This window comes from Silurus aristotelis (genome assembly GCF_946808225.1).
Source record: "Silurus aristotelis genome assembly, chromosome: 2".
Taxonomy (NCBI): domain Eukaryota; kingdom Metazoa; phylum Chordata; class Actinopteri; order Siluriformes; family Siluridae; genus Silurus; species Silurus aristotelis.
Genome location: NC_139575.1, coordinates 31,685,442 through 31,699,922, shown reverse-complemented (window position 1 = coordinate 31,699,922; position 14,481 = coordinate 31,685,442). Strand labels below are relative to the sequence as shown.

General features: G+C 39.8%; 1 protein-coding gene across 1 annotated transcript in view; it reads left to right on the top strand.

The window, feature by feature from the left end:
• Positions 1 to 11,047, top strand: part of nck2b (NCK adaptor protein 2b) — a 47,144-nt gene extending 36,097 nt beyond the window's left edge. The window contains exons 3-4 of the mRNA XM_083533965.1: positions 8,777 to 9,468; positions 9,882 to 11,047. Of these exons, the coding sequence (XP_083390091.1) occupies positions 8,777 to 9,468; positions 9,882 to 10,076 (887 nt within the window). The 3' untranslated portion in view covers positions 10,077 to 11,047. The remainder of the gene's footprint in view (positions 1 to 8,776; positions 9,469 to 9,881) is intronic.
• The last annotated feature ends 3,434 nt before the right edge of the window (positions 11,048 to 14,481 follow it).

The following is a 14,481-nucleotide window of genomic DNA, read 5'->3' as shown; positions in this document are numbered from 1 at the left end:
TCACATTCACTGACCCTCATATCCGGAGTCATACAGTTGATCAGTGTAATAAACTTTGGCCTTGTCAGTTAATTTGGGACGAAGAATCTGACCGTCTACATTGGTCAGTGTAACTTCTACGCTTCTGGGATAATGTACTGCTAGAAATTTGGAGTGTGTTCGTCGAGATTTGTGCTTATTCAACCACGTGGTTGTTAGTCAGGGACTGATGTAGGGTGAGGAGGCCTGAGGTGCAATCAGCATTCCAATTCATCCCAAAGGTGTTCAGTGTACATTAGTTGAGGTCAGAGCTTTATAGCAGGCTATTCAAGATCTTCTACTCCAACCCATGTAACCCCATGTCTTTCTAGTCTTATTATTTTGGTCTATGGAGTGTTTTTGCTGTCAGTATGATAAACAGACAGTGTTGTGTTCACATGATTTTTGTTTTTTGAAAAGTAGGCCACCTTTTATTAACAAGGTTGTAGCTTCAGGGATTCACCTGTGTTCCCTGTACTAACATGGCATTAATGAGTCGTGAGTCAACTCCTGTGTTTTCTTGAGAATTGTTTGGAATTTGACCTTGATGACTCATGGCTATCTGAGGTAAGATCTCATTTTGAGCAAATAATCATTTCCAATAACCAAACCAGTATACCGTCATACATTTGGGAAAAGCCACTGAAACACGTTTTTTTTTATGGAGGCAAAATCCATTTTGAATCAAAACGCTTAGCCGAGCTAAAAAAAAAAAAAAAGGTGAAACAGAGATGCGCTTTCCCTCTGAGCGTCATCTGTTCAGTTTGTTAGTGTGGAACCATGCGAGACTCCTAAATCAAAAAACACAGCAGATGCACAGGGCCTCAGGTGGGGTTTTCATTCAGCCTGTTTTTTTTTTTTTTTTTTTTTTTTTTTGTGTATGCAAATATTGAATGTGTGCATAATACAGACCTTAACACAAAATTAAAGGTTATAAAGATTTCTGATTGCTGATATGGCAGCTTTTGTGTATCAATATCCAAGAATGCAATAAAGAGTAATATCATTTTAAAATAGTGTATACACACATTCAAAACAGTCTCACAATTTCCCTCGCTCATCTATTTTTCAGAGTTCATGAAGTCATGACGCAAGACATATCCCGATATAGACTTCATGAGTTGATTATAAAATAAACAATTTTAATAAATACTTCTGCAATGCCATGGGGTAAATTACACCTAAAATAAATTAGCATCTACCTTTTATACAGTACAATGAATATGCAATTGCATAGTTCAATTTGTTTTTTTTTTGTCATAAATGTATTTCCTGGCAAGGTGAAATTCATGACACGTAGCTGCAGGACCTGCATTTGAAAAAACGCCGTAATAGCTCCTACTTATTAACGTACATTTTAAAAGGTAAAATTTACACTGGAAATTTTGACATACAGAAGCAAACATTTCATCAGTATCTTTGACCATGCCATGATGGTTGGTGCCAGAGAAGGTGGCTTGAAGAAACTGTTAATGATCTGAGATTTTATGCACAACAGTCAGTTGAGTGTGTGGAGGCATCCAGTGATCTTCAGTTCAGTGGGAAGAAACGTCTTGCTGAGGTCAACTGCCCAAATGGTTAGCACTGACAGGAAGGATATGATAACTAACCACACTCTACTACTAACGTACTATTCGATGAACCTTGAGGATGAGAGGACAAGGACCACGTCGGGTTCAACTGCTTTTGCCAGGAATCTGAATCTAAAGATACAGACTTATTAAATATGGACAGTTGGGGGGAAAATGCAATGACAATGCAATTACATTTTCAACGTACAAAATATTTAAAACTGGGATTAGTTTTTTCCTCCTGATGGTAAGACCATGAGTTGTTTTACTATTTAAAATGAAAACAATAGTTAATAAATTACGAATGTGACAAGACTAGCAATACCTAATACCCACATGACATTTAGTGTGCTGCCAACTTAGATTTTTCACAATGGACAAATGTATTGGAACACCTGAATTTTCCAGCAATCTGTGGTTCTTCCCCACACAATTACCACAAATTTGGATGTACACAATTGTGTAGGATGTCTATGGATGCAGTTTCCCTTCACTTGAACTAGACCCAAGCCTATTCCAGCATGGCAATGCCCCTGTGGGTTGGAGCAGAAGATTTAGAATAGCCTGCTGACTTAAACCCTATTGAACACCCTTGGGATAAATTGGAACGTTGACGGTACCCCAGGCCTCCTCACCCTACATCATTTACGAATCTCTACAAGCACACATTTCAAAATCTAGTGGAACATGTTCCTAGAAGAGTGGAGATTATTATAACAGCAAATGGGATCTAAATGTAAAATTTAGATGTTCAAGGCGCACATACAGATCTATTTGTCAGGTGTCCACAAACTTTTGTTTATTTAGTGTATCTAGATTAAATTTGATGAAACCTGTTGTCCTGGCGTTCTGTATCCGCTGAGAGAGATATTTGCTTGTTCATGTTGTGAGTCATCCATTGCTGTGCTTTCATGTGAACAGTTACTATGGAAAATGGTGACCTCCATGACTCACGGCTCTCTGGAGCTTCTATTTTCGTTGCCTGTTTAAACCTCGTTGTTGACCCCTGATTCTGTGTCTTTTGTATAGTACAGGAATTTGTTCTAAAGAAGATTTATGAAAAAATAAATAAATAAAAAAAGGAAAGAAAAGAAAAATATATTTTGTAATAAAAGGCTATAAAAGTGGAATAAGCAGTACATAGTTGTAGTTAAATGTGCATTAAAAATAAGTAATTTCTACAGTGAATGCATTATATGGCTAAAAGTATTGGGACACCTGATTTTCCAGCCTTTTGTGAGCCTTTCCCAAACTGTAACCTCGAAGTTGGAGGCACACAATTGTATAAGATGTAATTATATTTTCCCTTCACTTGAACTAGAAGACCCGATCCTGTTCCAGCATGTCGATGGGCCTGTCCATGAAGCCAGCTTCACAAAGATATAGTTTACCGTGGTTGGAGTGAGAGATTTTTAGTGTCCAGCTGTCGAGCTTCGACCCCAAACTTATTGAACACTTTTCGGATGAATTGGAATTCTGACTCTACCCCAGGCCTTCTTTCCCCACACCAGTTCCTGATTTTACCTACACCTTTCTTGCTAAATAAGCACAGATCTTCAAAACCACACTCCAAAACCTGGTAGAACATGTCAGAAAAGTGGAGGTTATTACAATAGTGAATGGGGATTAAATGTGGAATGGAATGTTTAAAAGGCACATATGAATCTAATGGTCAGATGTCCACAAACCTTTGTACATGTAGTGCATTCATTGCAGAATAGAAGAATTGTCTTGGCTAATTTCCAGCTATTAATTGCCTCATAATTATGTCCCTTTAGCACCATAGTCGACACTTATAATTACCTTTTTTTTTCTTTTCTTCTTGCAGTTCTTTCCTCTGCCAAGTACCAAACTCATCTAATTTTCTTTATCTGGACAAATTAATTAATTACACATCCTAAATAGCTCTGTTATTAGTACCTGCTGCTTTTTTATATAATAGGACCAGTGCACCAAATGCATATGCATGCAAAATAAAATACCTACATTACATTATTTAAAAAATAATAATAATAAATTGATCCATTATTGGTGAGTCACTGATCAGTGAACAGTGATTATTCACTGATTAATAATCATATCTCATAATATAATAAATAATCAGAAATCTACAAACAAGTGATTAATGATCAGTGGTAAATTATCAGTTATTGATGAGTTAGTGATCAGTCAAAGGTCAGTGATTGGTCAAGAGGTTATCATCAGTCAATGATCATTCAGTGATGAGTGGGTGAGAGATGTGCGCATACTCGCACAGGAAGCCGGGAAAACATCACTTTTTGGACAGTTTAAGGTGCACAATCAAGTTGGCTTGTATTTTATTTACATACCACATTCTACAGAAACTGTTCTATCATGGTGTGGATGGAAAGAGAAATAATGTAGGGGTGCTTCTGAAGGAAGAGTACAGTAAGAGTGTAGTGGAGGTGAAGAGAGTTTCTGATAGGGTGATGAATGTGAAGCTGGAAGTTGAAGGGATGATGATAAATGTCATCGGTGCCTATGCTCCATAAGTGGGTTGTGAGATGGAGGAGGAGGAAAAATTCTGGAGTGAGTTGATGAAGTGGTAGAAGGTGTACCTAGGAATGAACGATTGGTGATTGGGGCAGACTTTAATGTTGGTGTAGGGAACAGAGGTGATGAGGAGGTGATCGGTAGGTATGGCTTTAAGGAAAGGAATGTGGAATGGCAGAAGGTGGTACATTTTGCTAAAAGGATGAAAATGGCAGTGATGAATACATTATAAGAAGAAGGAGGAGCATAAAGTGACATATAAGAGTGGAGGAAGGTGCACACAGGTTGACTATGTTCTATGTAGGAGATGCAACCTGAAGGAGATTGGAGACTAAGGTGTTGGCAGGGTACAGTGTAGCTAGACAGCATTGGATGGTGGTCTGTAGGATGGTTTTGGAGGTGAAGAAGAAGAGGAGAAGAGTGAGGACTGAAAGAAGAATAAAATGGTGGAATCTAAAGGAGTAAGACTGTAGTATGAGATTCAGGGAAGAGGTGCTGGATGATTGGAAACTACTGCAGAAGTGATTAGGGAGACAGCTAGAAAGGTACTTGGTGTAACATCTGGAAATAAAAAGGAAGACAAAGAGCCGTGGTGGTGGAATGAGGAAGTGCAGGAGAGCATAAGGAGAAAGAGGTTGGCAAAACAGACTTGGGATCGACAGAGTGATGAGAAAAGTAGGCAGGAGTACAAGGAGATGCGGCAGCAGGTAAAGAGGGATGTGGCAAAAGCCAGTCAAAAGGCATATGAGCATCTGTATGAAAAGTTGGACACTAAGCAAGAAGAAAAGTATTTGTAGCGATTGGCCAGACAGAGAGACCGAGCTGGGAAGGATGTGCTGCAAGTTAGAGCAATAAAGGATGGAGATGGAAATGTGTTGACTAGTGAGGAGAGTGTGTTGAGAAGATGGAGGGAGTATTTTGAGCAGCTGATGAACGAGGAAAATGAGAGAGAATGGTGGATGATGTGGAGATGGTGAAGCAGGAAGTGGATAGGATTATTAAGGAGGAAGTGAGAGCAGCTATTAAGAGGATCAAGAGTGGAAAGTCTGTTGGACCAGATGACATACCAGTAGAAGCATAGAGATGTTTTGGGAGAGATGGCAGTGGAGTTTTTAACCAGTTTGTTCAACAAGATTTTGGAAGGTGAGAGGATGCCTGAGGAATGGAGAAGGAGTGTGCTGGTACCGATCTTTAAAAATCAGGGAAATGTGCAGACTTGCAGTAACTACAGGGGAATTAAGTTGATCAGTCAAACCATGAATTTATCAGAAAGAGTAGTGGAAGCCAGGCTGAGAGAAGAGGTGACATCTGTGAGCAACAGTATGGTTTAATGCCGAGGAGGAGCACCACAGATGCATTATTTGCTTTGAGAATGCTGATAAAGTACAGAGAAGGTCAGAAGGAGTTGCATTGTGTGTTTGTGGATTTAGAGAAAGCATGCGACAGGGTGCCATGAGAGGAGTTGTGGTATTGTATGAGGAAGTCTGGTGTGTCAGAAGTATGTCGGGGTGGTGCAGGACATGTATGAGGACAGTGTGACAGCAGTGAATTGTGCAGTAGGAACAACAGACTGGTTCAACGTGGAGGTTGGACTGCATAAAGGATCGGCTCTGAGCCCTTTCCTGTTTGCAGTGGTGATGGATAGGTTGACGGACGAGGTCAGACAGGAGTCTCCGTGGACTATGATGTTTGCGGATGATATTGTGATTTGTGGTGAGAGTAGGGAGCAGCTTGAAAAGTGCCTGGAGAGGTGGAGGTACACGCTGGAGAGAAGAGGAGTGAAAGTCAGTAGGAGTAAGACAGAGTACATGTGTGTGAATGAGAGGGAGGGCAGCGGAGTGGTGCGGTTGCAGGGAGAAGAGGTGATGAAGGTGGAGGAGTTCAGGTACTTGGGGTCAACAGTGCGAAGTAATGGAAAGTGTGTTAGAGAAGTGAAGAAAAGAGTGCAGGCAGGGTGGAGTGGGTGGAGAAGAGTGACAGGAGTGATTTGTGTTAGAAGGGTATCTGCAAGAGAAAGGGAAAGTTTATAGGAATGTGGTGAGACCTGCGATGTTGTATGGATTAGAGACAGTGGCATTTAGTAAAAGACAGGAGGTGGAGCTGGAGTTAGCAGAGCTAAAGCTGTTGAGATTTTCATTGTACTGACGAGGATGGACAGGATTAGAAACCAGTTTATTAGAGGGACAGCGCATGAAGGGCGTTTCGGTGACAAGGTGAGGGAGGCGAGATTGAGATTATTTGGACATGTGCACAGGAGGGACATGGGTTATATCGGTAGGAGCTGTGGCGACCCCTAATCGGAGAAGCCGAAAGAAGATGATTATTCTACAGAAGCATCTAAATAGAGTAAGCATTTTTTTTTTTTTTTGCTGGTTAAAAATAGAGCTGGATGTGATCTGCATTTCTTCATAGGAAACTGGCAGTGCAAAGTGTTGGTATGTGTCATGAGCAGTGACCATGGTCTTGATTACTCCACCGTCTTGGCTCTTTTTCATTCAGCCACAAGGGTGTTGTTAAAGTCATGTACTGATGTAAGGTGAAGAGGCCTGGGGTGCAGTCAGCATTCAAATTTATCCCAGAAATGTTCGATAGAGTTAAGTTTAGAGTTTAATAGAAGGTTATTCAAGACCTTTCACTCCAATCTATGTCATTTATATCTTTATGGAGATGGTTGTGTGCACAGGGACATTATGATGGAACAGGTTTGGGTCTCCTAGTTTAAGTCAATAGAAAATTTTATTCTATTGTATCTAGACATCCTGAAGAGAATTTTGTGCCTCCAACTTTCTAGTATAAGTTTGGGAAAGTAGCACATATGGCTGGAAAATTCTGATGTCTCAATACCTTTTTCTTTGTAGTGTATTTACTTCCAAATATGAAAAAGTTTATTTAAAAAAACTTTAGAATAATCATCCCAAAGTCATAAAGTGGATAAAAATGTATCTTTTACATCTGTAACACAATCTGCTTCAGAAAACTATTGCATTTGCAGCAAAACTGAATTATAAAGAACTCTCATTACTATCTAGGGATGGGCAGTATTTATTATGCATTTATTTCAAATACATATTTCAAATATAAAATAGGATTTTGTAAATTGTATTTGAATCGGTTGATGAAAATGGTTTCATATTTTGTATCAAAGTACTTTAGAGTTTTGTATTTTTGTAGTTTACAAATACTGTAAAATACTTTTGTAAGAAGTTTACATGATGACATAAAAATGCGGCCTCTGATTGGTGCCTACTCAGTAGTTTGCACAGACTTGTTGAGATCAGAACAAAAAACTGATCCATATGGAAGAAGATGGTGAAGGTAAGAAATGTGCAGGATGCCAGCTTTCAAATAGGAGTCCAGTGATTGATGCATAAATATTTGATTACCGAATATTGTACCCTAATTGAAGTAGCTGTTTGGTAGGATCATGGTTTTGCATACCATTACATAAATGACTGCCTGACCCATAATATATTATTATAATTACTATTAACAATCAAATGATCAGGTATTAACTAGTGGATATGAATGCAGGTGCCATCAGTCGTCTTCTTATGAATGTCTTGTTTGTCATTGAGTCAGTGTTGCTAATGCAAAGTAGCCCTTCTGTTACCAAACACCAAGTAACTAAATTAAGATAGAATTATGATTCATTTGCAAAACTGTAAAAATTGTTAAACATTAAACTTTGGTTACTTCAAAAATAACCTTCATCTGTGAGATCACAATGATTATGTATGTGAACATTTGTTCTGTTAACTGGTTACATATGTCAGGTTTAGTGCATGACTCAGGCAGAGAAAAGCTTGAGAAACAAGAGAAAAGCTTGTTGCTATCATTGTTTAATTAATCAACTGAGTCAGTGTAATGATGAAGAACAGACCATATAGGCCAGTTTATGGAAGATTTGTGAAGAAATTTCCTGTTCTATTGTAAAAGTATTTTTTAGTATTTAAAAAAAGAATTACAAAAATACAGTAGTTAATTTTAATACATAGTGAGGCTGTTGTATTGTGTAGTTAATTTTGATACATTTAAAGTTTAGATATTTGGTATTTTTTATTTTAAAATACATTTCGATGTATCTTTGCCCAACCCCGTCACTGTCTCATCACCTGAGATACTAATCACTCGCAGGATTTAAAAACAACCCTTTTTGTTGTCTCTTCATTTGAGTGATCTCCTGTCACCAGAAATGAGTTTTCTCCACAAATTGGACATCTGCTGATAACCATTTCCTAATTCCCATACCATCTTCTGAAAGCCAGAAAGAGTGAAGGCAAACACCTGATTGACCTGGCGTGTGGGTGTGTGTGTGGTTTTTTTGTTTTATAAGTAAATTCTTGAAAGTATTAAAAAAAAAAAAGAATCACTTGAATTAGTTTAAAGGTTTCTGAGAATGTAGCTATGTAAAAGTGCTGGTAGGCTTGTAGGCTCCTCCTGTAACAGGATTACTGAATTTGGCTTTGCCTTTGCTAAACTACATACACATGAAATTTCTTAATAAAAAGTCAAAGAAACCTATAATATTCCAATTACCAAGATGTTAGATTTGTTTACTGAAAATCTGATGCACCTTTCTGTATTTGAATTCTATTAGGCTGTATTAATATTATTGTGTTTTAATTATATTGTGTTTTTTTGATACTGGACTAATAAATGGAATACGGTCGCAGGTCTGGGTAAGGCTAAGCGAAAGCCGAGCACGGATGCCGAGTGCCCAGCGAACGGAGTCGGCGCGGGAGCAGAGCGCATCTACGAGCTGCACACAGCGGCAGTGGCCAAGTTTGCGTACACGGCCGAGCGCGAGGATGAACTGAGCCTTGCGAAGGGAGCGCGCCTGCTCGTGCTGGAAAAATGCAGCGATGGGTGGTGGCGTGGCCGCTGCAGCGACGGCCAGGTCGGCTGGTTCCCCTCCAACTACGTCCAAGAGGATGAGGAGGAGGAAGAGGAGGAGGAAGACACCGGAATGGGTGACGGGCATTGTTCCCGAGCATTGCACAAGGTGCAGACGCTTTACCCCTTCAGTTCGGTCACAGATGAAGAGCTCAATTTCGATAAAGGAGAAATCATGGAGGTGTTGGAGAAGCCTGAGAATGACCCCGAGTGGTGGAGGTGCAAAAACAGTCAAGGCCAAGTGGGCCTCGTGCCTAAGAACTATGTGACAGTGCTGAAAGGTGTTTCGGAACAAGCAGGAGGGGCCAGCAATTTCACAGCCCATCTATTGCAGCCAGCAGGTCCAGCCCTCACTGGCAGATTTGCTGGGAAGGAGTGGTACTACGGAAGCGTGACTCGACACCAGGCTGAATGCACGTTAAATGAGAGGGGATTCGAGGGAGACTTCCTAGTGCGGGACAGCGAGTCTTCTGTGAGTAACTGTAGGAATTAGAGTTTAATATTCAGGCTGGTTCTTCTCTGAATAGTCTCTGAATAGCCAGCTTGTTTGGTTACTGTTTCTTTCTGCTTGCCAGAGTGATTGAGTGGTTCTATGACTTTGATACATATTTTTGCTCATAAAATGCATTCATACTGTGTTCATATAACCACAAAAGGCTTTATTTACCTGCTCAAACAGAATCTATTGCTTTAAAACTTGATATAATCTTGTTCGCATTGCTCTTTTCAACCACACATGGTGATTTTAGATGAAAAAAACAAACAATACACAAAAAAGAAAACCTTGATTTGATAGAAATTGGAAATCTTTCATGTATTTTTTATAATTTACAAATTACATTGATGCTCAAGACCCATTTTTTTTATCTTTGTCCCTTATTTCAGCCAAGCGATTTCTCCATCTCCTTGAAGGCTTCAGGCAAGAACAAGCATTTCAAGGTGCAGTGTGGTGACGGCGTCTACTGCATCGGGCAGCGGCGCTTCAACTCTATGGACGAGCTCGTGGAGCACTACAAGAAAGCACCCATTTTCACCAGTGATCACGGAGACAAGCTGTACCTTGTCAAACCCCTGCAGTGACCTTCCAGCCAAAAATGAGCCTTGAGAACCTAAATAGGACCTAACACTGAGCCAAGCCTCCTTACGTCTCTCCTTGGTGGTCAGTCCTTACCGAATGGGGAACAGAGTGCCAACACAAGCAGCCGGGCAGTGACCCTTATTATTATTATTATTATTATTATTATTATTATTATTATTATTATTATTATTATTATTATTATTATTATTATTATTATTATTATTATTATTATTATTATTATTATTATTATTATTATTATTATTATTATTATTATTTTAAATCATCATCCTCATTTCATGTTTATTATATTTTGTCCTCTTTGACATGAAAAAAGGTCTGGTAAAAAAAAAAAGTGTTATTTGTTACTGCAGTTTCTGTTCAGATTTTACACACCAAACATACTTTATTTCACACGCAGTAGGTTTTTAATTTTATTATATTTTAATAATATGATTTGACGGTACAATAGGGAATATTCTGCGCCTTTACATGATCGTATCAGCGGAGCTACAGGACTGACTGTTGACACGTGCTGCCAAAGAGCCACACAGATACTCACTGCCCCCTGCTGGAAACACACTTACACACACTCAGATGCACGGGCTCGCACACGAGGAGGTCAGTTTAGAAGATGGGATGAATGTCAAATGCTCAACCAAATGTGCCACACACTTGTCATGTGTAACAGTCCACATAATTCCAACCCAAAACTGACCACAGCTGGAGTCCTACTATATCTTGTATAGTTACAAGAGAGCTTATTCTGTATGTGCGTTTATTTTGTTCCCCTCCAGTTTTTTTTTTTTAAAGTATTTGTCTGAATGTAAAAGCATTGTTATTTAAATCTGTGTCTATTTAAACTAGAGCATAAGGTACATATAGGAGGAATTTACTAAGCACTGTACCATTGATGGTTTTGTTGGAAGTTGAACTACATTTTGTTGAATTAAACATTTTGCAAAATAAGGAGAAACAGGGTTTGTCTTTGATTTGGTAATGAATAGAGTGTCAGAGGAAATGATTATCATCAAATACCTTTTAAGATAATATATTCCTTTATCATATATTGTGTGTAAACTCGAATTTCTAACGGTTTACTAAAAGAAATTGAATTGTTCATAAAGGTCCGGAGTAAATTCTTGATGATTTGCTTGTTTTTTGCGCATTGCTGCTTTAATTTGGACTAAGAAAACCTGCGATGTTGTATGGTTTAGAGACAGTGGCATTGAGTAAAAGACAGGAGGTGGAGCTGGAGGTAGCAGAACTGAAGATGTTGAGGTTTTCGTTGGGCGTGACGAGTATGGACAAGATTAGAAATGAGTTTATTAGAGGGACGGCGCATGTAGGACGTTTTGGAGACAAGGTGAGGGAGCCGAGATTGAGATGGTTTGGATATGTGCAGAGGAGGGACATGGGGTATATCAGTAGGAGAATGCTGAGGATGGAGCCACCAGGAAGGAGGAAAAGGGGAAGGCCAAGGAGGCAGTTTATAGAGATGGTGAAGAAATACATGCAGGTAGTTGGGTTGAAAGAGGCAGATGTAGAGGACAGAGGGATATGGAGAAGGATCATCCGCTGTGACGACCCCTAATAGGAGAAGCCGAAAGAAGAAGACGATGGCTTACAGCTAATGAGTACCCAAAATTCGGTATCTCAGAAAATTTGAATATTGTGAAAAGCATAATAATGGGGACTCGCAGTGTCACAGTCTAATCAGATAATTAAATCCAAACACCTGCAAAGGTTTCCTGAGCCTTTAAATGGTGTCTCAGTCTGGTTCAGGCAACACAATAATGGGGGAAGAAGAAGATTCCAGAAGAAGATCATTGACACCCTGCACATGGAGGGTAAGACACAAAAGGTCATCGCTAAAAAAGCTGCTGTTCACAGAGAGCTGGATCCAAGCACATTAATTGAAAGTTGAATGGAAGGAAAATTTTTGAAAAAGTTTAAATGAAGCCCATTCAAGAATTTGGGGAACATTTACAAAGAGTGGACTGCAGCTGGAGTCAGTGTTTCAAGAGCCACCATGCACCGACGTATCCATGGGCTACAACTGACTCATTCCTTGTGTCAAGCCACTCCTGAACCAGAGACAACATCGGTGGTGTCTTACCTGGGCAAAGAACAAAAAGGGCTGGACTGTTGCTCAGTGGTCAAATACATCTTTTTAGATGAAAGGCAAAATTTTCTTTAATTTCATCTGGAAATCGAGGTCCCAGGGTCTAGAAGAAGAGAGCAGAGGCACAGAATCCAAGTCACTTGAGGTCCAGTGTAAGGATTGCACAGTCAGTGGTGGTTTGGGGAGTCATGTGATCTGCTGGTGTTGGTCCACTGTGTTTTATCAGGCCCAAGGTCAGCACAGCCGTCTACCAGGAAGTCTTAGAGCACTTCATGCTTCTCTCTGCTGACCAGTTTTATGGAGATGCTGATTAAATTTTCCAGCAGGGTTTGGCACCTGACCACACTGCCAAAAACACCAAACGTTGGTTAAATGACCATGGTGTTGGTGTGCTTGACTGGCCAGCAATCTCACCAGACCTGAACCCCATAGAGACTAAAAATGCAAATTAGCTGAAGGCCACTGTAAAGAAACCTGGGCTTCCATACAACCTCAGCAGTGCCACAGACTGATCACCTCCATGCCATGCTGATCTGAGGCAGTAATTAAAGCATAAGGAGCCTCTACAAAGTATTGAGTACATATACAGTAAATTAACAAATGTGAGCCAAAATCATTAAAATTTAAAGAAATAAACACTTGAAATATATCAGTCTGTATGTGATGAATCTATAAATTATATATATAAAAACAACACTTTTTGTACTGAATTAATTAAATAAATCAACTTTTTAATGATATTCTAATTTATTGAGATGGACCTATATAAAAGCTTTTCACTAGATTTTGGATTGTGGCTATGGGGATTTTTGCTTATCCAGCTTTTATAATTAAGTTGATAATACAGGAAGTGTCTTTTATGAATAGTTTGTCCACATTTTTACTTTGTCCACATTCACACACGTACTCTGTCTTACTTTTACCGACTTTCCTACTGAATCTTACACTACAGTCTTCCTCCTTCAGTCTCCACCATCTTATTCTTCTTTCAGTCCTCACTCGCCTCCTCTTATTCTTCACCTCTAAAAACCATCCTACAGACCACCATCTGATGCTGTCTAGTTACACTGTCCCCTGCCAACCCTTTACAGTCTCCAATCTCCTTCAGGTTGCATCTCCTAAATAGAACATAGTCCACCTGTGTGCACCTTTCTCCACTCTTATATGCACTCTATGATCCTCCTTATTTTTAAAATAAGTGTTCACCACTGCCATTTCCATCCTTTTAGCAAATTCTACCACCATCTGCCCTTCCACATTCCTCTCCTTAAAACCATACCTACCCATCACCTCCTCATCACCTCTGTTCCCTTCACCAACATGGTCATTAAAGTCTGGCCAAATCACTAATCTAACTCACTCCAAAGTTTTTCCTTCTTCATCTCGCCAACCCACTTGTGGAGCATAAGCACTGATGACATTCATCATCACGCCTTCAAGGTCCAGCTTCACATTCTTCAGAAACTCTCTTCACCTCCACTACACTCTTACTGTACTCTTCCTTCAGGATCACCCCTACACCATTTCTCTTTCCATCCACACCATGATAGAACAATTTCAACCCCCCTACAATGTTCCTGGTCTTACTCCCTTTCCACTTGGTCTCCTGAACACACAACATATCTACCTTTCTCCTCTCCATCATATCAGCTACCTCTCTCCCTTTACCAGTCATAGTACCAACATTTAAAGTACCAACCTGAACCTCTACTCTCCTCCACTTCTCCATTTCCTGCTGTCTCTGTAGACGTCCTTCCTCCTCTCCTTTTCCTCCTTCGGCCAACAGTAGCTCAATTTCCACCGGTACCCTGTTGGATAACAATACCTGTGGCCATCGTTGGTAACCCGATCTGGTATTAAATTCTGATTTGGCACGTTTTATGCTGGATTTCCTCCCTAATGCAACCCTCCCCATTATCCGGGCTTGGGAGAGGCACTGAGGCTTGGGACAAAGAGTGCACTGACTTGTGCAACCCTAATGGCTGGTTTACCTTAAACTCTTTTCATGCTTCTCAAATTATTCCTTAACATTTTGCTGTGGCGCAGGAGGCATTATGAAATTAATTTGAATTATTAGGAATGAATTAAAAAGTACACTTGATATGTAACATTGTTCAGGGAAGTGTTACAGGTCAAAATAAAACAAATTGCAGGACCCAAGGTTTCCAGAAGCACATTGCACAGAGCATTACACTGCCTCCTCCAGCTTGCCTTTTCCCCATAGTGCACCCTGGTGCCATCTCATAACCAGGTAGGCATAACATATAAACAAGGTATTGGGTACC